Genomic DNA, 27,743 nt, shown 5'->3' on the forward strand with positions numbered 1-27,743 from the left:
TAGAATACAATACAGAAGAATTCAAACACCCATGAATAAATTTAAATGCAACTTTGAGTAAGTTAATGATGAGGAAAAAGCGTTGAAACAAGGTCACTTATAAAAGTTGTCTCCTATGGCCTGGACTCTTGCTGACAGAACAAGACCTGCTGAAGTTGGGCACAGAACAATTGGCAATAATACTCAGACAACCAAAGAGTAATGTGGAAAGTATCCTCTTTTTTGTTTTGTCTCCCAGTTCATCAATATTCAGAAGACACTTGGTGAAATGAGCAGTAAAGATGACGGTCTCACGAAGCTGCCCAGCGTCCTCTCTCTGAAGGTACATCTTTTTCATTATACAATAGTTTGGCTCAGGAATGAGGAGCTCCATTTCCCGGTTCCCTGTGCCGTGCGGGTGAGATCATGGCTATTACATAACAAAAAGAACTTTGATGTAAACATCCTCGCACAGGCTTTGGCACCGCTGGAGTCATTTGTAGCTCATTACCATTAGTCATGTTGTTGTACTCAGTGTGTAGTTTATTTGAATACAAAAACAACCTCTGCACCGCTTTGTGACTAAAACAACAGAAAGTTTATTTTAGTTTGAGCTTTACAACTGCTACTAAAACGAATAGTACTTTAGTTGGGGTGTTATGACAAGCTAATAAATATAGCCCCTGCATGACTATGTTTGGAAAGGACAAAGGATGTGTGTGCACTTGGATCAGACTCGCTGGTACTAAAAACCCTGCCTTAATAAGAAATGTATAACAATTTAACTGTAATGTTTGGAAACAGCAATAGAGTTACGGGGTACAAAACATAAGCATCAGAATCCACTTGGGATCCAAAAAAGTTTACAGCGTGAGACGGAGCCATAAAACAGATGAACTGAAAACAAATTATTTATCCCTCTACTTTTGGAATATTGGGCTAACTTGCCAAACTCATTAAATGCATTTTTGATTAATCTGATGTTTGGTATGTAAAACTGTTTTAATTTGAACTTCTGGTTTGACTTTTCTATGAGCTACCACTTGCAGAGCCCACAAAACATCAATGCAACATGAAACATAGTGTAAAAATGCACTTGCATGTTTCACAAAATGCACCGGGACAGTTGTAGTCACAAGACAGCATCATATAATATACATTTAAAATCTATTTTTCAGATTTTTAGATTTCTTCGCATTCGAGACTGGCTGAATTGTGCCGAGGTGTGCTGCTCGTGGAGATATCTAATTCTGTCAAGTGCCGTGTGGAGTCAAGTGAGTAATTCCATCACTTGTTTACACTGTTTCAAGTACCTAGTGATTGCTTTGGCTTTTGAAGTAGTGGTTTAGTTATGACAACAATGCAGTAATTCCATAATGCACACTAGGGATGGGTGGTAATGAATAATATATTTTGTATGATTTCAGTAACAATATGCAGATGCTGTTCAAACAGTGCATCAGGAATGTGATTAATTTGCTAAAATGTGCCTGTAAATGTCTGTTCGACTATAAATGAAACCACAAAAGGGCAAGAAATATCACTTTTACATAAAGGCTTTGAGGTCATTTTTAATGGTTTTAATCAAAACAACAATTTCTCAATATACCTCTCACCTCTAATGCAAACACAGAGACAATGTTTGAGTGTTTTAGTAAACAGACATTTATATTTTGTTCTTTTAGATCAGTTTCTCCAGTGAGAAGGAGTGGATCACAAACGGTGAGGTGAAACAGATTTTGCGAATGTATCGTCCGTTTCTCGTTCACCTAAACCTGCGCGGCTGCACCTTCATCACCTGGCCCAGCCTCAAGTGTGTCAGTGAGTACCCAGCTTTGTGAGAAGCAGAACAAGCACGTTTCTAGGTTGTACGAATGAAAATATACAGAAAATAAAAGGGGAAAGGGAAGACTTGAGATTGTAGGTCACGCAGGAGTGATCAGGACAGTCTGAAGATCTCGTATTTCTGAGGTACTCTCAGATGACTGGGCTCCAGCTCCTCCTCCAGCTCGGCCTGCAGCTCCATAGGGGTGTTCCACACCTCTGGGTCGGTCTGGTCGGTGTTGGGCCGGTTGTACGGGCGCTCTTTGGGACAGCCTCTGTTGTAGTTATTGACGTATTCCTCCACTCTCTCCCCGGTGTAATCAGGAGGGGAGCGACACAGCAGCCCCGAGTACTTCACTGCCGGGTGCAGACGCAGCCAGTACACCATGTAGTGGATACTGTACGGAGAGTATAGGTCATGTTCATGTAATGTCATAACATTCTAATCACTGAGTTGAGGGCAGCATTGTAGTGAGAATTTGACAAATGAAGTTAAACAAAGCGGCTTGTATGCAATCAAATCTCTGCAATTACTCGGCCACATGAAACAAAGATAGGCTGATACAGTGCTTAATTATCTTAATTAACTTAATTTTCAAAAATCTCAAAGTACCATGTTTAAATAAGCAAGCGTGACCCACCTATAATCACACACCCAGGGGTTTCCTCCAAGCTTCAGCTGTGACAGAAAGTACAAGTCTTCCAGAACCCCATACTGGACAAAATGTAGAAGGTTGTTGGAAAGATCCAGCTCACGCAAATGCAGTAAACCCGTCAGAGAAGCTGAAAGGCACCAACAAAAACATGTTTTAGTGTGTAGACAATTACATATCACATATTTATACTGCTGTAATTGTGTAGTCCAGGCTAGACAGTCTGAGTCAAGTAGCCGCTTGTGCCAGAATAAGTTCAGCCCTGTTATTTATCAACTTGCACCTAGTAATACTGTACTGGCTAAATGCCCGCTGTCAGGGAAAAATTGGAAACAGAAATCGGTTAAGTAACATGTTTCAAACTGTTTGGCAGTCCACATGTTAACCATCAGCCAAAGCCAAACAACAGTTCATATGGGGTTCCTGCTCTGAGGACGTGTTACAGTAAAACATGACTAATACGTTATAAAAATAGTGCAAAATAGCACAAGTACCTGTGTCAAGATGCTCCATGTTGTTGCTGCTGAGGTTCAAGAATTTGAGGTTCTTTACACCCTGGAATTCTTTGGCTTTGAGATGACGGATGGAATTGTGGGATAGATCCAACTGAACAACGTCATCTGGGATACCCGCGGGCACTTCTGTTAGGCCTGAACATGACAACAACCTTTAGAATTTTTGGGCAGAGCACATAGATGTAGCAAGTGGGGGAAATTGATAGTCAACATGTGTAAAAAATATTAATCAGTGAGAGAGGAAGCAGCCAGATGTCTTTATGATGTCTAGACTTGAATAAGGGTTTTTTGAAATAATAATTCAATAGTCAAAGTTAGACATTTATTTCCCCATTGGCCTGTTAGTAAATGTGGAAATAGACAGAAATATGACTTGTGTAACTGGACTCCACTGGGGTTTGAACCTGGGCTGTTGGGAAGGTACAAGGCTCTTTACCTTTGTTTCTGCAGTCCATCCGAACCTGGGGGAAGAGGTACGTGTGGCACACTGCAGTGGCATCGGGTTTGGTGCGGATGCCACTGGGCAGTAGAGGAGAGGTGGAGGGACGGGCACCTTGGTCACTAGAGGGCAGCTCTTTACACAGCTGATCCGCTTCCAGCTGCTTCAACTTTTGACCTTTAAGCCAAACTGGTTCCTCACACCTATCAAAATGGCCACAGTGAGTGACATTATAAAAGCAGTTGAGTCAGTGTTTTATTATGTATTCTTTTCTCTGCTATAGTCTGCCAGAGTCTATGCCTTTGGTTAATTTCACGACAGTTATTCAGGGAGGGTGATGGTTTCCTCCAATGCTGCTTGAGCAACCTATTTGGTGGTTAGTTTGGTTGGGTGATGATCTGAAGTAATGTTGCTAGTCAGAAGTACATAGCTGAAATATTAGCTCTGCAAACAACATCCTGAAATGCCCACATAATTGGGAAAACGTCTCGTAATCATAAAACAAGCAGAAGGACTGACAAGTGAAAATGTTTCATAAAATTGATTGTTAAAATGTGGTTTCAATTAAGGGTATACTTTATTGTTCCTGTAGAGAAAGTTGTCTATTGCAGTGGTCTTCAAACTATTTACACCAAGTATCACCAAAGAAAAGATGTGGTTTTCTGAATACCACCAGATCTAGACCCACAGACCACTGGATCTAAATCAGGACTATTTCAGGTCTGAATTACCATTGCAACAGGAGTTGTAAAGTAGAAACAACTCAATTCAATGGATTGTGAATAAATTGAATGTGAATAACTTGTATTCTACAACCACCAGCAGTGGGCCCTCAGTGCAGGGCACGGGGACCTGTCTCTAGATGGTGACCGTGGCTTGGTCTGGAGTACTTTGTTGGAGGATTAAACTATTGTCCGTGTTTTAGGTTGAACCGGCGCTAGACATAGGCAGGGTGAACATACTAGTGGTGATAGTTACTATATAAACAATTGAGAACCACATTTGCGGACTGGTGTGACTATATCAGGTGAAAGTTCACTAAAAGGGTTTAGCTACTCACTTGGCATGATTTCCCAGGTTGCGATTGCTGGGCACCTGCAGCATGCGTATCAGACTGTCCATGAAACACTGGCAGTTCCATGGGTTATCATACAGGCGCATGTATCTGAGGTTAGGCATGGGGATGAGGGTCTCCTCACTCAGCGTGCTCACACGGTTGTGCTGGAGCAGTAGTGTGGTAAGACGGGTAAGCCCCTGGAAGGCCCCCTCCTCCACAAGGGAGATCTCATTCTGCTGAAGGTCCAGACTGGTCAGGGCCTCGTAGCCAGTGAAGATCCTATTGCGAAGGACCTTGATTCGGTTGCGGGCTAGAAGGAGATGTTTTGGCTCTTTGGACCAGGCCTGGGAGGAGGGGATAGTGTTGAGGTGTCTCTCCTGGCAGTCGATGAAGACCTCCCCAGATTCTGTGGACTCTGCACAGTTCGGTGCCACCAGTCTGGAGGTATCGGACCTGCTGTGACGTCCAGCGCCTCGTACCCTGACACACAAACCCAACATGTTATTATAGATCTGTTATAGCTGAATACATTTTTCACATGGTGTCATATTGGAGCGGGGTTGTAATTCAAATTAGCACCAATTTCAGTTGAAAGTCCATGGTGGAATTTGTGATGACAAAATGTAAAGTACTGGGCATAACAAAGTTTAATATATTCTCTGTCTGCCATTTACAAAGAGGACATAATATTTCACTTTTATGGAAAAACAAATGATGGTAATATTGATCCTACACACATTTCAACACATGATGTACTTTCTAAGGCTGCACAATACATTGTAGAAGTATTGATATTACAATATTGGCAAACACAATACTTATATTGCAATCAGAATAAATATTTGCAGCGACACAAGGTTCTCAATTTGACGGAAATGTATTATAATTGTTTTTAAGTAAATGTTGAAGTTATATTTGTATTTTTAGTCATGTTTAGTTGAGTAGTTATTTAAAGCTATAAGAATTAATAATAATTTATATATTTAACGTATTGTCGAAAACATTAAGATATTGAAATAATATTGCAATACAAAATATACTACTCTAATCACTTTTTAAAAACATTTTCAAGTTCTAGTACTTTCTTTTATGTTTCTTTTATGTTTCTTTTATGTTACCAGTATTTACAGTTTCGATAACGCTCAAAATCATCACTGTTCAGGAAAGATCTCATTTTGTCATGTTTATATGAATTTCTTTCAGTATCGATACTTTTTCTTGTTTCGATTCTAGTTTTAGTATCGATTAGTCTCTGATTTTTGATACTTTTGACAACCCTAAACGATAAACACCCAGATAGTAACAGACCCTGAGTTCTACATGAGATCTAGTTGTAGAATGCTAGTCTGTGCTGTAGTTATTGGAGTAAAGTACCTTGAGAGCTTGTGTCTGGCCCCCTTCAGGCCCCGCCCCTTGCCCTGCTTCTTGGCCTCGGTGGACGGGAGTAGCAGGAGAAAAAAGGCGACAAAGAGGAGTGGGCAGGTCAGCCGCATTTTCAACCCGGGGCAGATGGTCTCAATGAAGACTGGAACTTTAAGATGAAAGTCTTAAAAAACAGAAGCCATAAGTCAAACCTTTTAGGTCCAATAAAAGACAGATGTTTTTTCACAGAACAAGTGTAGGTGAAATGTAAGAAGAAAGACTTTGGAACTAGTCAGGAATCGTGAATGACGGTATAATTTTTCTCATGAGAACTCATAAAGTGTCGAAGTCGAAGCATAAATTCAATCTCAACACTGTATTTTCTAGCACTTATTATTGCTTACGCCTCATGACAGATCAGCTCTCAATCCATTCAGTTCATTCCTTTTTCCTGGCATTTAGCTCAGCCCAAAACCTTCCCCACCCCAACCCCATTCTTTTCTCTCTTTTTTATTTTCTTTTTGTTGTTGTTGAAAGAACAAGTATTTCACAGACACAATTCTTCTGGTACAAAAACCCTTTTTATATTTACAGGATTTCTCCTTCCTGTACATGAATTTATTTATTTATTTTATCTTTATTATTTTCCCCCTCCATCCCTTGTTGGGAAATGGGAGGTTTTGTCTATAGGAGTTTCTGTTTATAGGAGATCTTCTATTGAGAGTGTTTTTCAAACATCCTATAAGTGATCTGTTCTTTTCCTCTGTATCTACCTGCGTTGCAACAATGAAATTTCCCCATGTGTGGACAATAAAGGATTATCTTATTTTATGTATGATATGCAAAGATACCCAATTGCAGTTCCTTCAGAGTGAATTCATTTATTTCAAACATTCAGTCAGAGCAATGTCAAAGAAAGGCAAAAATAAAAGATGCTGTACATTGGCTACAGAACTGTAAGTTCAGATGTTCAAAAAGGAGGGGAAGAGGTATAACTTATTTACTTTCCTAATTATCACTTAATAATGTATTCAATAAATTAACAGAAAAACATATCGAATTTAACACTTTTCATTGTTTTCATAGTTCATCAATATAATTTCTTCATATTTCTTCTTACATTTCATCATGCAGGAACAATGAGTCAGTTTAGGCTTAAGTCATTCCATATTTTGACAGCAGATACAGAAGATTTTCATTGTGTTGGCCAAAATGTGGATAAACTGTATTGACCGACATAAGGTGCTGATTCAAATGTTGTTGTTGTTTTTTTTAAAAGAAAGAATTCTGCTGTTTGATATTGTGCAAGGTCCTTGAACTTAAGTATTCTCCCTTATACAATCCGGCCATATTGGCACAAAAGTTAAAATTAAGAAAAAATAGAGAGAGAGCATACATTATATATTTAATAGTATGCAATGTCTTTATTGTTCAGAAAATGTAGAGAAGTCTACTCTTGATTGGGGTTATATAATTGATCCATTTGTTCCAGATGCAGATCAAATTTATCTCTCTAGGTTGTATTTTACATTTTAAATATTTCAAAAACAATGTCAACCCAACCGTCCAATAAAGGCATTACAGTTATTTAGGGATATTCTTTGTAGGAAGCTTTTTGTCACTCCTCCATTACAATAAGGTAATATTTCCCAAATATAGTGTTTCAAAATGAAATTGTAAAGCAGTTCCAAATACTAAGTTCTCTTACTAAGATCTCTTTCCAATATGTGATTATGATTAGCCTCTTCAGAGCAACACAGTCTGTCGCATGCTAACTTGTTGTTTTTCCAGAGAACCCCAATATTTCACTTCATAAATCCATAGTTTAATCTCACTGTCGCCTGGACCAAAGATGAACAATTCAATCAATTTTCAAATGTGTTCTTTTTTTAGGTGAATGCCGAAATCTCCAGGAGCTCAACTTGTCCGAGTGTTCAAACATTACAGTAAGTTCTTTAAAGTGCAAATGTAACTCGTCTGTAAAGTTGGATTCTAACCTTTTAAACCTATAAATGTCTCTTGATTTTACAGGATGTGATGGTCCAAAAGATTACCAAAGGCTGCCCCTGTCTGCTCTATTTAAATCTCTCCTGCACTAATATCACAAACCCAGCTCTCAGAGAACTGTCCAGGTAACTCACGTCTTATTCAAATGATTGCAATTTTCCTCTCGTTTTATTGGCCCTGCACTAGCTCTTCTTTCCCACACAAGTATCAGTATTTCTTCCCTTTCCCTGTCATGAGCGGAAGCCTCTTTTGGCCCGTCCGTGTTTAAAATGATGGCTCAAAACAGATGTGGCTCTCAATATAATGGACTGGGCAATTAGTATGTTGAAAGATTTACTACAAGAAATAGTTACATACTTGCTTTTGTGAGATGTTGAAATATTGAAGAAAAACATCTTTCCCAAAACTAAAGAACTTATTCATTCTTAATCTTATTTGGATCTAACAGTGGTCCACAGTGGGTGTCGTCACTTTCAGGAAAGTCTAAATTGAAATGTCCAAAATTATAAATAGGGGTGAAAGTAACGCAGTGGGTGTTAGATCAGGGGTGGGCAAACTACGGCCCGCGGGCCACATCCGGCCCGCCGGGCCTTTCAATCCGGCCCGCCGGGCCTTTCAATCCGGCCCACCAAGCTTGTCCAAAAATATATATATATATATATTTTTTCCCCTTTTTTGCCCTCAGGCATCTGTCTGCACTTGTATCCTTAATAAATATGACGTGAAATGAATTAAATAATACATTCAATAGCCTATATTTGACAGAAAAGTGATATTTAATTTGATATTTAATCTTTGGGATTTTTTTTTTTTTAACACCATTGATCGCAGGCCGGCCCTCCGCTACTTGCCTGGTTTCGAATATGGCCCTCGGAGGAAAATAATTGCCCACCCATGTGTTAGAATCTTGCACAAACATGTTGTTGCTGAGTATGTGGAAGGGCATCCAGTGTAATAAGTATTTATTATTGAGGTAAAAGTACAGATACAGGAGCAAAAATAAATACGTACTCAAGTTATAGTGAAAGTAGCACATAGAAAAACATCTATACAAGTTTAAGTACCCATCTAAAATGTACTTTAAGTATTTTACCCAGATTTTGAGAATTATTTAAGTGTTAAATGCAAAAGAATTGTGCTGATCTTCTTTAAGTATTTTCTACTTTTTAGAGCAGCATGTAATGGAGTAGAAAGTACATATATCTGCTTTTAAATGTAGTGAAGTAGAAATACAACTATTCACTGTAATAATGACTTGAGTAAAGTAAACATAAATAAAAAAAATACTTTTACTTTTGTACTTTGTTAGGTTCCACTACTGCTCTGACTATTATAAAATACACACATGAAAAAGAAAACATATAATTAAAAAAACAAGAATAATTCTACTCCTTGTTAAACATTTGTGCAATATTCAAAAATAACCATGTTTCTTCCCTTTTTACAGAAACTGTTTAAACCTTCAGTACCTGAGTGTGGCGTACTGCTCCGGCTTCACAGATCAGGGATTTGTTTATCTTAAAACTGGTCGAGGATGTCGCAATCTGGTCCACCTCAACTTGTCCGGCTGCACTCAGGTCAGTCCTCCAGTCTACAACACGCTTTGCTTCGGATGGATTCAGTTCTACTTCTCCAGTGTCTCCTTGTGTAAGTCCGCGCGTATTCTGACTAACCAAGTCAATGGGCTGGATTTATCAAGCAGAAACCCGCCCACTCTTCTCCATGTGTTCCCAACATAACACTAACGCACGGCAACATAAAAGACTCCTGGGAATGTGCGTTAGTCCTGTTCCAGATGTATGGGCTTTATTTCATGGGGCTTTCTTTGACGATGTGGGCATCAAGCCAGCAGAATGATTCAGATTCCATTGCGCACACATTCTGGACTCCTTCTCGTTTCAGATGACAGTAAATGGATTCAGGTACATCGCCGCTGGATGTCCTTCTCTTAAAGAAATAGTCATCAATGATATGCCCACACTGTCCGATAGCTGTGTCACAGTAAGTTTGATTTGACAACTTGAGTCATTCAACTTGAGTCATTGTTGCAGATGAGGGTTCTCAAAATGTGAAAATGATTTTTGGCCTAACAGGCTCTTTTGTCCAGATGTCACTGTCTCGCTGCCATTTCTCTGTTGGATGCGCCCAATCTTTCCGACTCAGCTTTCAAAACCATTGCAGAAGTGGCCAAACTGAGATCATTTAATATAGAGGGTAAGGCAGATATTTCTTTACTCTTTTGCACAAGGTAAAACAGGCTCTATACGACTACAAAGGCACTGGTTGTATCTTAAAATAGTAAAAAGTAGAGTGACCAGACTTTATCGGCTGGATAAACATTTGACAGCTGTAGAATGCAAACTCGTGCCTTGTTTATGTTTGGAGGATCTACGACGGAGCCTCACGACAACGCATTATTGACTCATTTCGAACAGGCATGATTTAATCCATCTCTCTGTCCACACTACACTGTTCTGTTTAAAATGTATTGGTCACACTAATATTGTCTGTGTTACAACCAGGTAATAACCAGCTGACAGAAGTGGGCTGGAAGGCTCTATGCAGCAGCTCCCTGGGCCTGCGCAGACTCCACGCTGCAGAGTGCACCAGACTGAACGATGCCAGCCTGAAGTACATGGGGAGCCTCAGACACCTGCAGTATCTCGACATCTCCATGTGCAACAAGTGTGTGTCACTCCCTCTGCAGGGGGTCGGTTACAGCCTGGACTTTGCTACTTGACTTGATATAACGTGTCTTCTCTTGCCTCCTTTAGTGTGGGCAATGTAGGGATCAAACACCTGACTGATGGTTTGTCAGCACCCAAATTACAAGAGTTGAATATAAGTTACTGTAGTCGCGTCACTGACACAGCTGTGCAGAGGATAGCACTGAGGTACATATATACGCTTCAGTGATGGAGCATTGACATAAATCACATGGAACCTGCCTTGTTGTGATTATTCCTCATATCAGTTCCCTCACAATTTCACACAAGTACTTGGAATGTGAATGTTATCTTTAGTATTAATCTCAAACTAAATATTCAGTTTCAGGTGGTTTTATGCTTGACTTATTCTGTGCTCTTCCACGCTCAGGTTGAGTAAACTGTACCATCTGAACCTGAGTTACTGTGGAGGCCTGAGCGACAAAGCCCTGGAGTTCCTCAGTGACAGCTCCATCCGTTCTCTGGACATCAGTGGCTGCAGCGTCCAGGACCAGGTGTGTGTCCGGCCTCTTGGAACGACAATATCGCATGTCTATTGTGTTTGTCACGCATTGTGTCGTGTGCGTTTCAGGGGCTGGCTGCTTTGGCGAGGGTCCGCTTGAGAAAAATAGCCTTGGCTGAGTGCATCTTTGTCACTGATGTAGGCATAGAGGTACGCAATAATTAAAAACAACTGCCTCGTCTCATGAAACTATTTGGGTTAATCCTATGTTTTAAATTGACCGATTTCCCAGAAGTACTGTCTCAGATACTCAACGATAACCAAGAAATGTTACGAACAAATGGCAATAAATTCATACAATCTTGAAGCCCTATATAAATGTTTTAATATTGTCTCTTTCTCATGCCAGACGCTCTGCAGGAATGTCAAATGTTTAGAGGAGGTTGACATATCATATTGTGCAGCTCTGACTGACCGGGCTATCAGAACGTTGTCTTTCTACTGCAGAGGCCTCACTGCACTGAAGATGGCAGCCTGCAGCAAGGTATGGAATCCATGCATTTGAATGTAATGTGAGACGAGTGTCTTCAAGGTGCTCTACTGTTTAAGACCATTGTAACAGTATTTCAGCAGTATTCAGTCAATGCCATTTTTTTCTGTTTGTGTTGATCTTTTTGTGTTTAAGTTGAGTTCATGTTCTAGAATTTCAGATGGAGAGCAAGGGCCTACACAACTTCATGAGAGATTTACAGTAGAAATCCACAAACGTTGAATCTTATCATTATTTGCAATATTAACATCCTGGCTTAAAGTATTTTTCAACAATTTAGAGTTAAATTATAGGCCCACTCCTTGAGGCTTTGTGAAAAAACTGATTTCACTTTTGTTTTTATTATTATTATTATTCTGACAGGATACATTGGACTTTGTGCCAGTTTTTGTTTCATGTGGATAGGCACAGCAATTATATATATATTTACCAGGACAACAAATCTGCAATCTGACCGTTAAACAGCAAATTCTACCTGTCCTCCAGCTCAGTTTGGAACTAGAACGCTGTGATGTTTGTGCTGTAGATGACAGATATGGGCATCACCTACTTGACCACAGGAGCTCCGTACTTGAGGCATTTGGACGTGAGCGGCTGTGTTCATTTGACCGATCGCACCGTGCGCCACTTGGAGAGAATATGTCCTCCTCTGTGCTCTGTTTCCATGACCTGCTGCCGGGGCATCTCCAAGTAAAACCCACACCAGAATCTCAGGAAAGTGCTGCACTGAAGTGGTGATAGTAAAGGACTATACTGCTTTGTGTTACAGGATGGCAGCTCTAAGGTTAGAGTCCTCTGTGGATCACTGGGAGCACAGCAACGATGAACCATGCGACTGGTTGAGCGTTAAAAGCCTGGTGTCCGTAGCCAGCCCGGTCAAGACTGGGGAAGGGTCAGGGGAAGAGAATGAGAGCTCGCCACGGAGGAGAGCAGCAAGTACATGATTATCAGCTTGACTTTTGAATGCTGCGTACGCTCACATGTGGCAAGCACACGCTCCTTAACAGAAACTCTGACGTTATGCCTAAATAATGTACTTTTTTTTTTTTTTCAGTCATCAATGAATCACCAACTATTTCGATCATTTGTTTTAGTTTTCTTTAACAAATGTCTAAATAAATGGCAAAATGCATTTGTGAAAGCAGTTTTTATTCAACAGAATGTGACTTATATTGTCTTCAGATGAACCAGCAAATTTACCAGTCATGACAAAAGCTAATACTGAATAACAAAAATGTGATGAATCAAAGTGTGTCAATTTAGCTCTAATTGATCCAAGCTGTGGTCCATGTTGTATTGCTTACCATTACTGTGGTCTGGCTTTGGGCCTGGTGCTGCCTGCTTCATGAGAAACACCCTTTGGGCTGATGTCCATCGATGCTACGCACTTTTAATAGCACCAAAGAGCGCTGACACTTAGAGGTGATTCTACAACTGTTACATAGCAACCATACCGTAAACAAGAATCAAAGCTCAATCAATGTTTATGATATGAGAAAATAATATCTGATAACACATACATTGTGTGTAAATTGTGCCTATTGTGTATTCTAATGGAATGCCTGAATGCTTTTTGATGTCAGAGTGATTTGGTTTTAGAACTTACTATTACTATTTTCAACTTTTACTTTACAATTTTCTCTCTTCACAAACTGAACTATGATCATATTTACCACTGGGATTCCATGAAACCACGTCATGATTACAAAAACATGAAACTATGTCTGTTTTCCTCATTGTGTGTAGAACTTCTTTGGGTTAACTGAATGATTTTAATACTGCCCAAAAGCAGTACAAAAAAGTACATTTCAATTGTACATATAAATACATGTCTTAATAAACATTTGCAGTTACTTGTAAAACAACAGCGCAGAAGGTTTAGTGTTGAGACCTGCATGTACATATTAAAGTTGCATTTCCGTAAACAACCTTACCTTTTAAAGTTGCATCATGTGTTTTACTCCAATAATTGTTTCCAGGAAAGTTCTGTAGAACTGTGTGAAAGACTCATTTATTTTCACTACACTCTTAAAGTATGGTGGTGGTGGTGGTGTTCAGTATGTGCCTCCAGGATTCCGATTTATTACAGCGAGCGAGCTTACGGTGCATCCGGAAAGTAGTCACTTTTTCCATATTTTGTTATTGCCTTATTCCAAAAATAATTTAATTCATTATTTTGCCTCAAGGTTGTTTTAATTATTTGCAAATGTATAAAAAAATGAATAAATATGCACATACATAAATATTCAAAGTTTTTGCTCAATACTTTACCTTTCGCACATATTACACCCTCAAGTATTTTTGAGTTTAATGCTACAAGAAGCTGAACACGTCTGTTTTGTGCAGTTTCTCCCATTCTTCTTTTCAGAACCTCTCCAGCTCCATCAGGTTGGATGGTGAGCGTCGGTTCACAGCCATTTTCAGATCTCTCCAGAGATGTTCATTTGGGTTCAAGTGTGGCCTCAGGGCCACTCAAGGACAGTGAGAGTTGTCCCGTGGCCACTCCTTTGCTCTCCTGGCGGTGTGCTTAGGGTCGTTGTCCTGTTGGAAGATGAACCTTGGCCCAGTCTGAGGTCCAGAGCCTCTGGAGCAGGTTTTCATCAAGGATGTCTCTGTAACTGCTGCAGTCATCTTTCTGTTGATCCTGACTAGTCTCCCAGTTCCTCCTGCTGAAGAACATCTCCACAGCCTTATGCTGCCTCCACCCTCCTTCTCTGTAGGGATGGTACTGGCTGGTGATGAGCGGGGCCTGGTTTCCTCCAGACGTGACACGCGCTTTTTAAGAGTTCAATCTTTGTTTCATCAGACCAGAGATTTATGTTTCTCATGGTCAGAGTCCTTCAGGCGGGCTGTACCATGTCTTTTACTGAGGAGGGGCTTCTGTCTGACCACTCTACCACACAGGCCTGATGGTGGAGTGCTGCAGAGATGGTTGTTCTTCTGGAAGGTTCTCCTCTGTCCACAGAGACACGCTGGAGATCTGTCAGAGTGACCATCAGGGTCTCGGTCACCTCCATGAATAAGGCCCTTCTCCCCTGATTGCTCAGTTTGGTCAGGCCCAGCTCTAGGAAGTCTTGGTGGTTCGTTACAAACTTTTTTTCCCCTTTACAGATGGAGGCCACTGTGCTCAATGTTGTAGAAATGTTTCTGTTCCTTCCCCATCTGTGCCTTAATACGCCTGGTTCGGAGGTCTACAGACAGTTCCTTGGACTTAATGGCTGTTTGTGCAGTGTGAAGGCTTTTTTTTTTACAAACCATTTTAAATGGTACAAACAACTAAGTATTTTGAATGATCACCCATAAGCCTTTGAGTGAACCGAACAGGATAGGACCAACCTAACTAATTAAAAAGATTTGAAAGACAATGGAAAATACATGGCAAAAGCCATCTCTAGAAGAGATTTTGAGAGCTAAAAAGGATTCATTCATTCAGGTTGTGCTAATGTAGTTTAATATAAATTAAATGTTAAATACAAATATCTTAGCTTGTGTACTGATTACCAGTACATTCCTTACTCTAATTTAAACAGTGCTTAAAGTCATGCTGCAGCTGCAGGATTCTTGTCCAGGCTGTTGCTGCCCCCTAATGACTGAAGACGAAACTACAGCACAGTTAAAGTTTATTAGTAGTATACAGAAAATACAGAACTATTATCATGCACACACAAAATAAATAACACATTAACTGTAATAAATATTCACTGATTATTATTTGTATATCCTCACCATTGCGTTTATCATTGTCCCAGTTAATGGAAATACAGTATTTTTAGCGTGATACAGAGTGATGTTTGGTCATTTTAGAGCAAAAATCTCACCATTCACATAATTGTAGTCAGTCAATTTTGATCTTCAGCTTCGTAATTTAAGTGACTCGAACCAGCTTTGTGTCTTCAGTTTGACAGAGCCTGTTTTTGTCTGAGCTTTGAGATGAGGCGGGTCCATTTGAGACTCTGCATTTATAAAACCTGGAAAACAGAAAAGAACTGAAAACAGATACTAAAATGGTAGTTGTGAATTATACAACTATTACATTTGATAGAATTAAAATTGGGTATTTTGGGTGGAGTTTCATTTTGAGCAGTGGTAATGGTGGTCTAAGCCTAATGTACAATACTACGTACGGTAAATACCCTTTTGATACCGGTCCTTTGTTTAATTTATTGAATTAAAAATACCTTCAAACTTTAGATTTAATTTCTATACAATTCTAAATAATGACTTTGGGGTGGGGGCAAATGTGTATGCTGAAGTTTGAGTTTTTAGGAATAATTTCTTTAGCCAATTGAAAGTTTTCTTTGGAGAGTCCATTGATTCTCAGGTCTCATCATCCTGCTTAGCTTACCCAAAACTGTGGTCTGGCCTGGAGCCTGATGCTTTTCTGCTTCATGAAACACCACCTCTGGGCTGATGTCCACAGACGCTCCACACAGTTCCACTGCTGCTCTTAAAGTGGAGGGGACCCGCACACACACCGCTCCTACAACAGGTTCCACTGATGTTTTAGACTGTAATGATTTATATCTACAAACTAAGTTCAGATGAAGGGCAGGGGACTATAAAATATAAGGGAGAGGCACTGATTAGGAAAGAAATAGCCATAAAATATTATTCATCGTTTATAGTGACAGGTCTGGAAATGACAGAGATATTAAAAAACAAAAACATGACATAGAGTACATTTAGTGTCACGGCAGGGCCTACCTTCTTCACTTAAGACGACTGCAGAGCCACCGTCTCCTACGTAGAGGTCAATGTCTCCACTGTGAGAGGAGACCTGCGTGAAGCTATTGGAACCATCTGCACAATAAAGGCAGGCATTTCTCTTAAACCTCTTGCATTATTCATCTACTGTTCAAATATGAGAGCGACTTACCAATGATAGTATCCCCAGACTCATTCTTTACAGTGGCATTTCCTGTTTAAAATATAATAAAAAACATATGACCAATTAGGTCTTTTTGAACATGGTGGCATCTGATTTCTATTTCAACATGCAGGAGAGCAGCAATGGTCACACTACAAGTTTACAGAACTTTAATGGAATAATTTGGCTCTTTTTAAGTAGTGCCCCAAATGGTGTGTTTTTTTGTTTAAGAAAGGGAGGTATTTCCCCACAAAAAAAGTATATTCTGAAAGGAAACTAAATGTCAAAATGTTGAAGTAGAGTCCTCCCCGTGTTACCGTGGGTTCTCTCTGGGTTCTCTGGCTTCCTCCCACCGTCCAAAGACATGCATGTGTTAGGTAAAAATTGGCCCTAGTGAATGAATGTGAGAGTGAATGATTGTCTGTAATGTCTATGTCTCTGTGTTGGCCTGTGACGAGTTGGCCACTGTCCAGAGTGTACCCCGCCTCAGGCCCGAAGTCACTGGGATAGGCTCCGGTCATCCGCGACCCCGAAAGGGAACAAGCGGTAGAAAATGGATGGATCTAATAATTTAGCTTTTAATATATACACAATACAATATTTGTTGCTATTAGTGTTGTTAATAATAATAATAATTGTACTTTCTTTATTAAACCCTGTGGTCTTATACTAGATCTGGGAAAGGAAGACGAAGCTAAAACTGTTCAGGAAAGGTCAACGTAATTATTTTAGTTTTAAAACTAGCTCAAAAGAATATCTAGTTTCAATACTTGTTTTAGTATAAATTAGCATCAAATTTTCTTATACTTTTAACCCTAATTGCCATTAAATTGTCTTTCATGCATCACCTCACCATGTACATGTCCCAGTTCTACTTTCCCTGTGCAGGACGAGATGTTGCTGGACTCTGCATAGACGGCCTTCACCTTCAGAGAGCCGTGTTCAGTGGACACATTCATTGTAGTGCCCTGGAGTTTTTTCACATCCACTGCCTGCAGAACAAGGAACATGTTAAATATGCAAAAACAAAAAAACAGGTACATTTTTAACACAGTGGTTCTCAAACCTTTGCCACCAAGTACCACCTAAAATAATGTTTGACTCTCAGTACCAGCAGACACTAACCTGGAGTATATCTGGTCTAGATTAGGGCTAAACATGGTCTAAATATGAGAATAAAATGAATATATTTCACTTAATTAAACTTGACAGACAAATGATCTGGTTAAAAATGATAGAGAACGTGTGTTGCTTTGAAGTGGTAGCATTTAATAGTAGAGTTATGGTGCCGCCTATTGTCATAAGATGAAAACCAAAGCATAACTTTACACTTTCTCCGCTTGAGACGATGTGCACATTTCCATGGATAGTACCAAGACCAGTGACACATCCTCCAGAAGACCTGACTTCAACCTGGTGGGCCTGGATACAACAGAAAGGTGCATTAACAAAACTAGTACCAAAGTGATTGTGGATATTACTAAACAATATTCCATTCTTACTCTGATAGAGTGGAGTGTACAGTTTCCCTCTTGTGTGGTCACTTTGCAAATATCACACTCCATTTTACTAATGTGCACATGGCCACTTCCTTCAGTGCTGATGAAAAGCTCTAGAAAAATATGAGGTTAAAAAATCTAGTAATTTAATTGTCAAATATCACAGCTATTATTGTGTATGCTTTACACAGACAATATTCTTGACCAGGGACACAACAGTACACACTCGGACTAAGTTGAAATTATTTGGCATCTCTCTTATTGCTTAACCAATACCATGTTTTTCATGCCAACCAAAATCAGTTTCATCGGAGTATTATCTGACTTATTTTGACTGCAATATAATTTCTATAATCATGTATGTCAAAGAAGCTGTGGCTGTACGAGACAGTTCAACTATTGTTATTGTTGCTGCTGCATAAATGTATTCTACTTCTGATTACTTCTATTACCATTACCTCTTCTGACATTTTTCCATCCATCTTCTTCCGCTTATCCGGGGCCGGGTCGCTGGGGCAGCAGTCTAAACAGGGACTCCCAGACTTCTCCCTCCCTAGACACTTCCTCGAACTCCTCCGGGGGGATCCCGAGGCGTTCCCAGGCCAGCCGAGAGACATAGTCCCTCCAGCGTGTCCTGGGTCTTCCCCGGGGCCTCTTCCCGGTTGAACATGCCCGAAACACCTCCTCAACTGGCTCCTCTTGACGTGGAGGAGTAGCAGCTCTACTCTGAGCTCCTCCTGTGTGACTGAGTTCCTCACCCTACCTCCAAGGGAGCACGCAACCACCCTGTGGAGGAAACTAATTTCGACTGCTTGTATCCACGATCTTGTCCTTTGGGTCATTACCCAAGGCTCATGACCCTAGGTGAGGGTTCTTCTTCAACAGTCCGAGTCCAACTTTTCTCACTTAGTAAATTATAAAAATGTAAAATATATAACCATCTATTAAACAGGAACTTACCACTTTTGATCGGTGCTTCCAGGTCTATTGATAACTTGCTGCTGCCTGCTCCACCTGTGATCCACAGCTCTCTGCTCTCTTCATCATAGTGGACCTGGCAGAGGTCCAGGGCGCTCTCCTGCCCTTCCCTTCCCCCGGTGACGGTGATGAAAGCCCGGTCAGCCTCGGGGAAGGCGTGAGGGTCTAAAGGGCTGACAGAGATGTTGCAGGAGACCAGCTGGGCCCGTACACGCGTGTAGGGGCTGACGGACAGAGCCCACTGCTTCAGCGGCTGCTTCTGACAGCCCTGGCCCGGTGAGGTGTGCTGAGGACAGGCGGAGGTGATCCTCGGGATGACTGGACGCAAACAGTGGGCAAACCCCACACACAAGGACGACCGGCGTGCTACAGCCCCGAGCATGACTGACAAGTGCTCCTCCGGCTCCTCCGGCTCCTTTACGCAATGTGCGTGTCTGTGCTCAGTGAAGAAAACACACTTTTCTACAACATGTTTTCCATGGCGGTCACCTAAACATTCTGCACTTCCCCGTCACGTCAAGCTTGGTGTTTTGATTTAGCACACTTCCGGTTCATGACGCTAAAATTCAGTATTTTTCATTCTTGACTAAAACAACGAACACAGATGATGCAATTTCGTCATTATCATCGAGCTGAGATAGTTTAAGCTGTTGAAAATATACATTTTGGGTGGTAATTGTAGCAAAAACAAACACATTTTCTCTAGTTGACGCAAGCTTGACAAACCGGAAATGTACAGTTGTGTAAATATGGCACCGCCTACTTTTTTGTTTTGTCCAAACATGTGTGTTGTCTTCAACGCGGGCATTTTCTTGCAATATTTATATCTGAAGTTTTATTATCAACCAACTTTTAGTTATCAAATACAGAAAACGGACACATTTTAAAACATACAACATATAACTTTATTTGACATTGTCTATAGGATCAGAATAATCTTTGGCCTCTAAAACACGCTTGCACACCACCACAAGACCACCAGTGTCCTAGGCAACTGTGTATACTCTATATAACTCGTTTTTTCAATATATCCTTTCAAAACAAGGCCTATTTCTTCACCACGAGTTAAAATGATTACAAAAGGATTCCGACTTTTTTTTTAGTTTAGTTAACCTTAGTGCAACATTGGCCGCCTTCATCTCTATTGCACTACACAAGTGCAATTACATGTGCATGTAAAATTATATGAAAATGGTAAAGAAAATAAACTATTTGTACACCCTTATTAGTCATTATCACCTATAAGCACACTTGCCACAAGGTGGTAGCATTGTCTGTACATCCTGATTAAAAATACATTATATATCTGCATTCTGCATACTGAAGTTCAATAGTTAAATGGAAGTGTTTTTCCCCAGAGCTTTAAGGCTGTATTTGCAACAATTAAATAGTCAGTGTCTCCTGAGCTTATGGCTTAAAGCCCTTTGGTCTGATCATCATTCTGACAGTTTTAAATGACAGTCTTTCGTTAGTGGGATAGTATTCTGTGGAGATGTTGTGCCATGTGCCCCAGTAGATCCCGTCGCGCACTCCTTTGTACCCGCCCTTGTAGTACCTCCCGTTCAGGTTGGCTGCCATACAGGCGTCAAACCACCACCCGGAGCTGTAGTAGGCCCCGCAGTTACCGGAGGGGTACCGGTCATTATCCCGGTCCGGGGTGGTGAACGCTCTGTTATTGTGATTATACTTTGGGTTGAATAGAAGGGCATCGCCCGCAGTGCCCGTGTACCCGTCCACAGTCAGCCTGAAGCGCATGCGCTCACTCGCCACCTTAAAGAGTTTATATTGCGCGTACTCCCGGACCCCTTCAAAGTCCTCCAGCTCCACCCGCAGCTCCATGCCCCTGTCCCGGGTCAGCAGGTGGATCAGGCTGTTTCCCAGCCAGAACTCTCCGTCCAGATTTCCGAAGCCGTCACGATACTCGGCCCAGGAGCGGTTGAAGCTGACGCTGCCGTCCTGTCTCCTCTGGAGCACGGTCCATCCTCCGCCGTCTTCCTCCATGTCACACAGCACGAGCGCGCTGCCGCCGCGGGGGTCAGGGGTCACCTGGTGAGGGCCACTATTGGTATGTCCCCTGAGCACATGGTCCGAACAGTCTCTAACAAGCACCACATCTGTGAAGAGGACGTGTGATAACAGTCAGTATTTGGTATAATGGGTTTACTTCCATTGCCACTGCTCTAAAGTCACCTGTTCACTGACCATCCTCTCTTAGTTCACTCACGTTCATTATTCAACTATTACAGTTACAGCTGCCCTGGGTCAAAATGACATGGCTGCTTTTCTGTGCCAATGGCCTCACTGACCATGCATTGTTTATCATGCAACATTCACAGACAAGAGGAGGGAAGTGTCTTGCCCAATAGCACAGCAACATCTTGGGTATACAATTATGACTATGGTTACTGATTTACCCATCATTGCTCAATGGAAGCAAAGTGTGGGGGGACATCATTCATGATTATACTATTAAATAGCCTACATAAACAAGTAAACATTCTAAAAAGAAATAAATAATTATGCGTTGAACCGAACAAAACAAACTGTAACTTTGTTCGAGCCCATTTCACAAATCTGTGAAATGTGACAGTGCTGCCGGGTGTGGTCAAGTGAAGCAAGTCAGTGACGTTCCACTAATAAAATATTTTATAGTGTTTTCGAGAAAGCTTCTTAAAAAATGTGACCCTAAACCCATTCTAAACATTTGTATACAGTGTTTGACAAGTGGGTCGCTCAATGATGAAGCTTTTATTAATTGTTTATTCTCCCGGAAGAACGTACCATAAATCCGTGCATAGCTGTGGTTTTAAGCCAAATGACAATTAAGAGACACATTTTGCACACATGTAGACTCCTCTTTTGATGTGCAGACAATAGTACATCATCTCTGGTACGTGGCTGATATTAAACTACATCATTAACTCTGAACATGTGAGGTTCATCTGTGCCTCTGGTGTGGTCTTCTTGCTATAATACTGTATTACTTACATCTGGTAAACCACTTTGTACCGCGTCAAACAATGATCCGCCCTCGAGACATACTTGAGGCAGCATTTTTATTCAACTTAATATCAACTTTAGACATTGGTTGAAAGCCAAGTGCCATACATAATATAATATTAGAATTATTGGTGGGTAAAAACTGTTCAGACACATGGTCTGTTTTTACTGCTGTATCTACTGCTTTTGAACTAAGATTGACACAATAATTGGGCTAGATAATTGCAGAGTAGCATTTAAAGGGGACCTATTATGCTAAATTTGTTATAACGTGTTGAACTTTGTTATAACGTGTTAACTTATCATTGACTTACTCAGAGCTGTATTTTGATTTAGTCAGATGGATGGATGTTTGAGTAATCCTGTACTAAACTGTAATGCATTTGATGTTTTAGTGCTAAGAAAATTGCCCCCCCCCCCGTCTCCGTACATACTTGTATCATTTGAAATTATGCTCTACATATAGGGTTTAGAAATGTTGCGTAATCATTGAAAAAAATGAAATAACATGTAAATGAAGATCTGCTGCTGGCTACTGTGAAACGCCACGAGGAGGGGGCGGGGCCTCTCCCTCCTGCAGTTTTGAACAGGAAGTCAATGATCCCTTTTCTGTTAATGGGACTTTTTAGATCAATATTACAGTCAACAAAATGTAAATGTATTATTATTATTAATATTTATGCAAATTTAAAAAAAACTGTGAAGTTCTTCAAATCACATTTTCATTTTAGACTTTCAGGAAAAATACTATTTTATATATTTGATCTATATTTAGATACTCACTATATGGCCCTTTCTGTATCAGCGGATTATGTAATCTCACTCTTACCTGGTTTTACGTCTGTTTTTTTGTCCTCCTCCTTCTTCGGGGGGCCTTCATCCAGGGGCCTCTCGTGTGGTCGCTGCGGGATACTTTTATTGAGGAACGCTGCCACCTGGTTAATTTTCACCCGGAGCTCTCGCGCACTGGGCGTGGTGTTCACCACAGCTGGTACTTTAGCACCAGAGCGGGGGGCTGGAGGGGCTGTTGACCTGAAGACGGGGTGCACGGTGGGTCGAAGGTCAGCTTTGGAGGGGGAACTTGGAGAGTTTTCCCCTTGATTGAGGTCAATTTTTGTTGGTGGAGTGGCGGATTCTTGGGTGGCTTTGTTTGGTTCTGTTGTCAAGGCGATGGATGTCACTGGGTCGGTTGTTTGTGGCCCCTTCCCAGATATAACCCCACTGTTTGGATTCATTGTTAAACGTTCCGAGGTTGCATCCTTTGGACGTAAGCGCTCTGCCTCGAGGTCGTGAGCATTCTTGGAATTCAAAGTTGTCAATTCAATAGGATCAGACGTTGGCACGGCGTCACTTTTGGCTATTTTTTCTTTCAATTTTAACGTTTGTTTTATCTTCGCAGCAGGTGTGATTTTTGACTTGACTGGCTTGGTCTGTGTTTTAGGTCCAGGTGACACTTTTGAGCTGTTTTTCAAATCTACAAATTTATTTACTTTGGGAAATTTGGCCTTTGGCGCTTGCTCCACTTTCACTTTCCGATTTGATTCAAGTTTGAGGTGTGCAGTTTTATTCTTTGGTACTTGGGGTTTAGGTTTTTTTAGGTTAATTTGTGGAATTTTAAGATTTGTTTTTGGACTCTTTTTGCTGCTTTCCTTTGTACCGTTAAACCCAGATGATCTATTTTGAGCTAGCATGATATTACCAGTATTATTCAGCATATTTCCAACCTTTTTGATAAATTGCTTCGACCCGCTTGTCGTATCTATTTCAGAATCCATAGTTTGTCTTCTGTCGTGCATTGAGGTCGCATTAGTTCTTTTCCTCTCATCTCTTAGCAAACTTGTCATAGTAGGAGCGTCTGTCGGCGTCTGGACCGGAGAGCTCGCCGTCTGTATCGGGGGCGCTGAAGGTAGCGGATTATCCTTGCCGTTTACCTGTAATTGAGTGTTTTGATCGGAGTCGGGGGGAATTTGAGCTGGAGCTATGCTGGGTCTCACCTTTGGGTGCACTAGCCTGCGGTCGTTCTTAACTCGGGTGTCAAGTGAAGGTGTGTGGTCAGGTTTACGGTCATTCTTAGGATTTTTTAGTTTTAAGTTGGCTTCGGGCTTCTTCGCAGGGTTGAGCTTCGTTTTTTGCTTCGGCACACTTTTCGAACCACTTATCTTTTTCTTGCTGCCTGGTATCGGCGGCAGCGTAGTGGTAGGCGATATTTGATGAGAAGTGAACGCAGTTGATGTAATGTCATCTCTAAAACTGGCATGAGGGCTTCTAACATGAGAGGAACTAGTTATATCTTCAACCAAAGCACTTGCTGGTCGCGTAGTGAACGAATCCATTTGTGCATCTTGAATTGAGTTTTTGTTGGAGTTCGTCGATGGCTGTCCGTACTGTGTTTTTTGTGCTGTTTCCTGTTGTCCTTGGTTAGAATTTGAATTAAAACGTGGCTTGGATGTAGTTGTATCCTCCGCTAACTCAGTCGTTGGTTGAACTGGATTTACTTTAGCTGCTACATCAAAACTTGAAGACTCTTTTTCCAAGTCCTTATTGATAGTACTTAGAAAAGCTACATGTTCCGTGGTTTCTCCATGTTGTTTGTCAGTAAAAGTGGTTATTTCAGAGTTGGAGGTTATAGAATTAAAGCCTCCAGCGTCCTCATTCACTACATTTGGTTTGTTTGTTGCTTTAATGAATGAGGCATCGGTGTTTGAATGCTCAATGTCACGGTCACTTTGAGATAGCTTTCCATTAAAAGTATTTTGATTTTCTTGCTCAAAGTTTGATGTTGTGGGAATAGAAATTGTAACATATTGTTCATCTTTAGCTTTATCTGCAGAATGGCTTGAATGCTTATTGTCTTTTTGATTGCTTTGAGATGTTTGCTTATTATCTGGTATTTGCTGTTGCTGTTGTTTGACATTTTGGCCTAAATGTGAGTCCTGGGGTGTTGGAGTAGAACTGGCTGAATCTTCAGTTAAAGCGACCGTCGTAAGCTGGATTTGAGTCTGTAATAATCGTGTATCATCACCTGAAGACATAGGGTCGCTTGCTTTTTCATTTGAATTGTTTTGAGACGGACTATAACTTGCTTTTTCATCTCCATGTTTGATATCTTTAGTCAAATATAACGTTGATAATGTTGGAGTTGAGGTGGTTGCACTTGGCTGATAAATTTGACCTTTGGAACTTGAATGCTCACTATGCACTTTGTTGTCATTACCTTCAGATTCTGGCTCGTTGCCCGGTTTGTCTTGTTTAAAATCAGTCAAATCAGACATGGCGTTACTAGTAGTTGTATCTAACGTGCTTATTGTTAATTCCACTTTTGAATCTTCCCTTGAAATTTGAGTACTTTCTTCATCAACTCTATGCTTTTTACCTTGGTTATTTTGAGATGGTCGTCCAAAAGCAGTTTTAGGTCCTCCTCGTTCGACATCCATAACATGTGCATCGCTCGCAGTTGGAGAAGTTGTAGTTTCTGAGCCATCTTTAGTAGAAACTGTTTTGGAAATCAACATCTTCGTTTTATCATGAGCCTCACTTTCTTTTCCGCTGTTTTTATTCGTAGATTCTTTGCCGTCCACGTTTGAATCTTCTGTATAAATGTCTCTTTCTTGAGTCGCTTGTGATGGTGGTTTAGATGTTGATTTGTGATCTTCTTTGCTTAAATCAAAAGTGGTAGACCCTGTTGTTAAAAATCGATTTGGTATTTTTGCTAGTTGCTTTACTTGTTTGACAAAAGCTTTATTCTGATTGGTTCGCTCAAAGTTAGCACTGCCATTTTTTGGAAGCCCTTTTAAAATTTGCCGTACATTTTTGAGATCCATGCTCAAATCATCAGACTTGGATCTTGTATCTAATGGCGCTGTCTTTGTAGGCCTATATTGCTCGTCTATATCCACTTTCCCTTCGTCATAGCTGTGCCCAATTTCCAAACCAGGTTGTTCTAACTGACCAACGTCCACATTTCTTTCTCCTCCGTTTCCCAATTCACCCCCATCGCCACCTAATTCTGCATCAAACCTCAACTGCTCCTTCGTGCTACCCTTTCCATAATGCTTCTCCCTCTGTCCCCGCTCGGCATCTGTGGTCAAATGTGAGGCTGTAAAAGAAGGCGGTGATGTCAAGGTGACTGGCCCGTCCAAGTCAATAAACCCATGGCTCGGAGCAGAGTTAACGACACTAGCCTGGCCGCCTGAACGCGAGCCTGTGCCTTCCATCAACCTTCTGTTTTCAAATTCTCTTAACCTCTCTCCTCCCTCCTTTCCCTCTCCACTTCGTCTGTGCTCTTGCCCAGTATCACCATCACCGCCACCAGCACTCACTGACATCTTTATTTTCTCTGCACTACTGCTAGTTTCCATTGTTTCATCTGGCCACACGTGACGGCCACTCGGCGAACTTTTGGGCGCAGTTCCCCCCTCCTTGCTAGCATCACTGGTTCCCCTCCCTCTCTCCTCTAGTCTCTCCATCTGATTCATATCAACATGGGTTTTATCGCGCCAGACAGGACGGTCCCGGTCTATTGGCTGCTCCGTGCTGCCTTCATCCACATTACCAACGTGTTTTCCTGCCCCATTCTCGTGACTCGTCCTGTGATGTTTATCTCGCCATATGTGCCCGTCAATGCTCCCTCCGCTGCTGGGTTTAGCATTCCCATCTTTCGTTTTCGTCACATCTGCTTGATATTTCGTCGGATGGTCACTTTTGGTGTCTTTCTCATCTGATATTGCTTTAACGTGCAACTTTTGTCCGTCGGATTCTTCATTTCCGTTGCTTCGCTTCGCTCCTTCTTCCTCCGTCTCATCTGCAGCTTCTGTTTGTCCCTTACTGTCCATCATTTGATCACGCCATCGCTCACTTTTTCCAAACGTCCTGTTTTGCATGTGACTAGCATTGCAGAGTGGACCCTTTTGCTTATCTAAAGCCCCCTTCGCCGCGCCATCTCGCTCTATCTGTTTCCTATCAAGTTTTTTTCTTTCCGTAATCCTCACGTTTTTCCCTTCAGCCACCACCTGTTCCATTTTGTCCTTTGCCAGAGTTTTTCCATTCTCCCCTCTCTTCTCATTCATGATTCTTTTATTATTTTCCCGTATCTGTGCGTTGACATCCAAATTCCCATTATCTGCATCTCGATCTGCCCCCTGCGCGCACTGCTTTTCGGTTCGACCCGCGGCACAACTTTTGCACATCTGCCTCAATTCATCCACATTGTCTTTGAGCATCTGCAGCTCCTCCGCCAGCCGCTCCAAGTCCAGCAGCTGCTTGGGCAGGTTGACAGTCATGGGCGGCAGGTTGAAAACAAACGGACAGTCGTCTCCCTCTCCTTCGCAGGGGCGCTCGGGTGCCAGGGTAGCGGAGCAGGGTGGAAAAAGTCCCACTTGGAAGTCGCCGTCCTGAGGTGCAGCCGCCAGCACCAGGGACCCGACAATGCACAGGGCCGCTGCTATTACTCCTGCTGGTAATCCCATTGCGTCTGGTGCACAGTAAAAATGGCAAGTAGAGAAAGGGGAGAGTGTGTAAAAACAGACCCACCTCAGTTTAGGAGCAGAGGAGGAGAGAGAGAGGGAGGGGCTGTGGTGCTGATGACATGCACAAGTAGAGTAGTGGTAGACATTAGCATGGGTGGGTGTCTCCTCGTGATGTTTGGGATTGTTCACGCTCGGTTTCAGATAACGTCACAACATTCTAAAAGCATGAAGTCTTTAATTGAAAAGAGGGTTAGGTGAAAGGGCTATTGTTTGTATGCAGACTTTGAGGTGTGGTTGGAGAAACAAAGCAAGGGAAATTGGTCCAAAAGTTATTTTTGTTTAAAATAATGGACATCTGATACAAAAATAAGTTGTTTCTA

At 41.3% G+C, this 27,743-nt stretch overlaps 4 protein-coding genes across 4 annotated transcripts; 1 reads left to right on the top strand and 3 right to left on the bottom strand.

The window, feature by feature from the left end:
* Positions 1-1,653: 1,653 nt before the first annotated feature.
* On the top strand, positions 1,654-12,549 carry fbxl13 (F-box and leucine-rich repeat protein 13). Its single transcript, XM_072435337.1, has 13 exons — positions 1,654-1,800; positions 7,723-7,775; positions 7,861-7,961; positions 9,284-9,413; positions 9,739-9,837; positions 9,930-10,050; positions 10,359-10,521; positions 10,611-10,730; positions 10,933-11,056; positions 11,134-11,214; positions 11,414-11,548; positions 12,081-12,244; positions 12,324-12,549. Exons 1-13 carry the CDS (start codon positions 1,725-1,727, stop codon positions 12,496-12,498), a joined length of 1,542 nt encoding a protein of 513 aa, XP_072291438.1. The 5' UTR covers positions 1,654-1,724; the 3' UTR covers positions 12,499-12,549.
* LOC140349113 (leucine-rich repeat-containing protein 17-like) lies at positions 1,878-5,995 on the bottom strand. Its single transcript, XM_072435338.1, has 6 exons — positions 5,842-5,995; positions 4,471-4,947; positions 3,408-3,613; positions 2,951-3,106; positions 2,445-2,586; positions 1,878-2,201 (listed from the first exon to the last, which is right to left on the bottom strand). Exons 1-6 carry the CDS (start codon positions 5,958-5,960, stop codon positions 1,919-1,921), a joined length of 1,383 nt encoding a protein of 460 aa, XP_072291439.1. The 5' UTR covers positions 5,961-5,995; the 3' UTR covers positions 1,878-1,918.
* Positions 12,550-15,227: 2,678 nt separating the features above from the next.
* On the bottom strand, positions 15,228-19,402 carry fam185a (family with sequence similarity 185 member A). Its single transcript, XM_072435493.1, has 8 exons — positions 18,881-19,402; positions 17,924-18,033; positions 17,751-17,843; positions 17,275-17,413; positions 16,431-16,472; positions 16,259-16,354; positions 15,900-16,034; positions 15,228-15,522 (listed from the first exon to the last, which is right to left on the bottom strand). Exons 1-8 carry the CDS (start codon positions 19,278-19,280, stop codon positions 15,407-15,409), a joined length of 1,131 nt encoding a protein of 376 aa, XP_072291594.1. The 5' UTR covers positions 19,281-19,402; the 3' UTR covers positions 15,228-15,406.
* A 428-nt stretch (positions 19,403-19,830) lies between these two features.
* Positions 19,831-27,412, bottom strand: LOC140348849 (uncharacterized). The gene is made up of 2 exons (XM_072434962.1): positions 22,728-27,412; positions 19,831-21,012 (listed from the first exon to the last, which is right to left on the bottom strand). The coding sequence occupies exons 1-2, from the start codon at positions 27,361-27,363 to the stop codon at positions 20,306-20,308; spliced, it is 5,343 nt and encodes a 1,780-aa protein (XP_072291063.1). The 5' UTR covers positions 27,364-27,412; the 3' UTR covers positions 19,831-20,305.
* Between the last annotated feature and the right edge of the window lie 331 nt (positions 27,413-27,743).

Source organism: Eucyclogobius newberryi, unplaced genomic scaffold (assembly GCF_026437365.1).
Source record: "Eucyclogobius newberryi isolate DKJ021-1_F unplaced genomic scaffold, fEucNew1.0.hap1 SCAF_7, whole genome shotgun sequence".
Classification (NCBI taxonomy): Eukaryota; Metazoa; Chordata; class Actinopteri; order Gobiiformes; family Gobiidae; genus Eucyclogobius; species Eucyclogobius newberryi.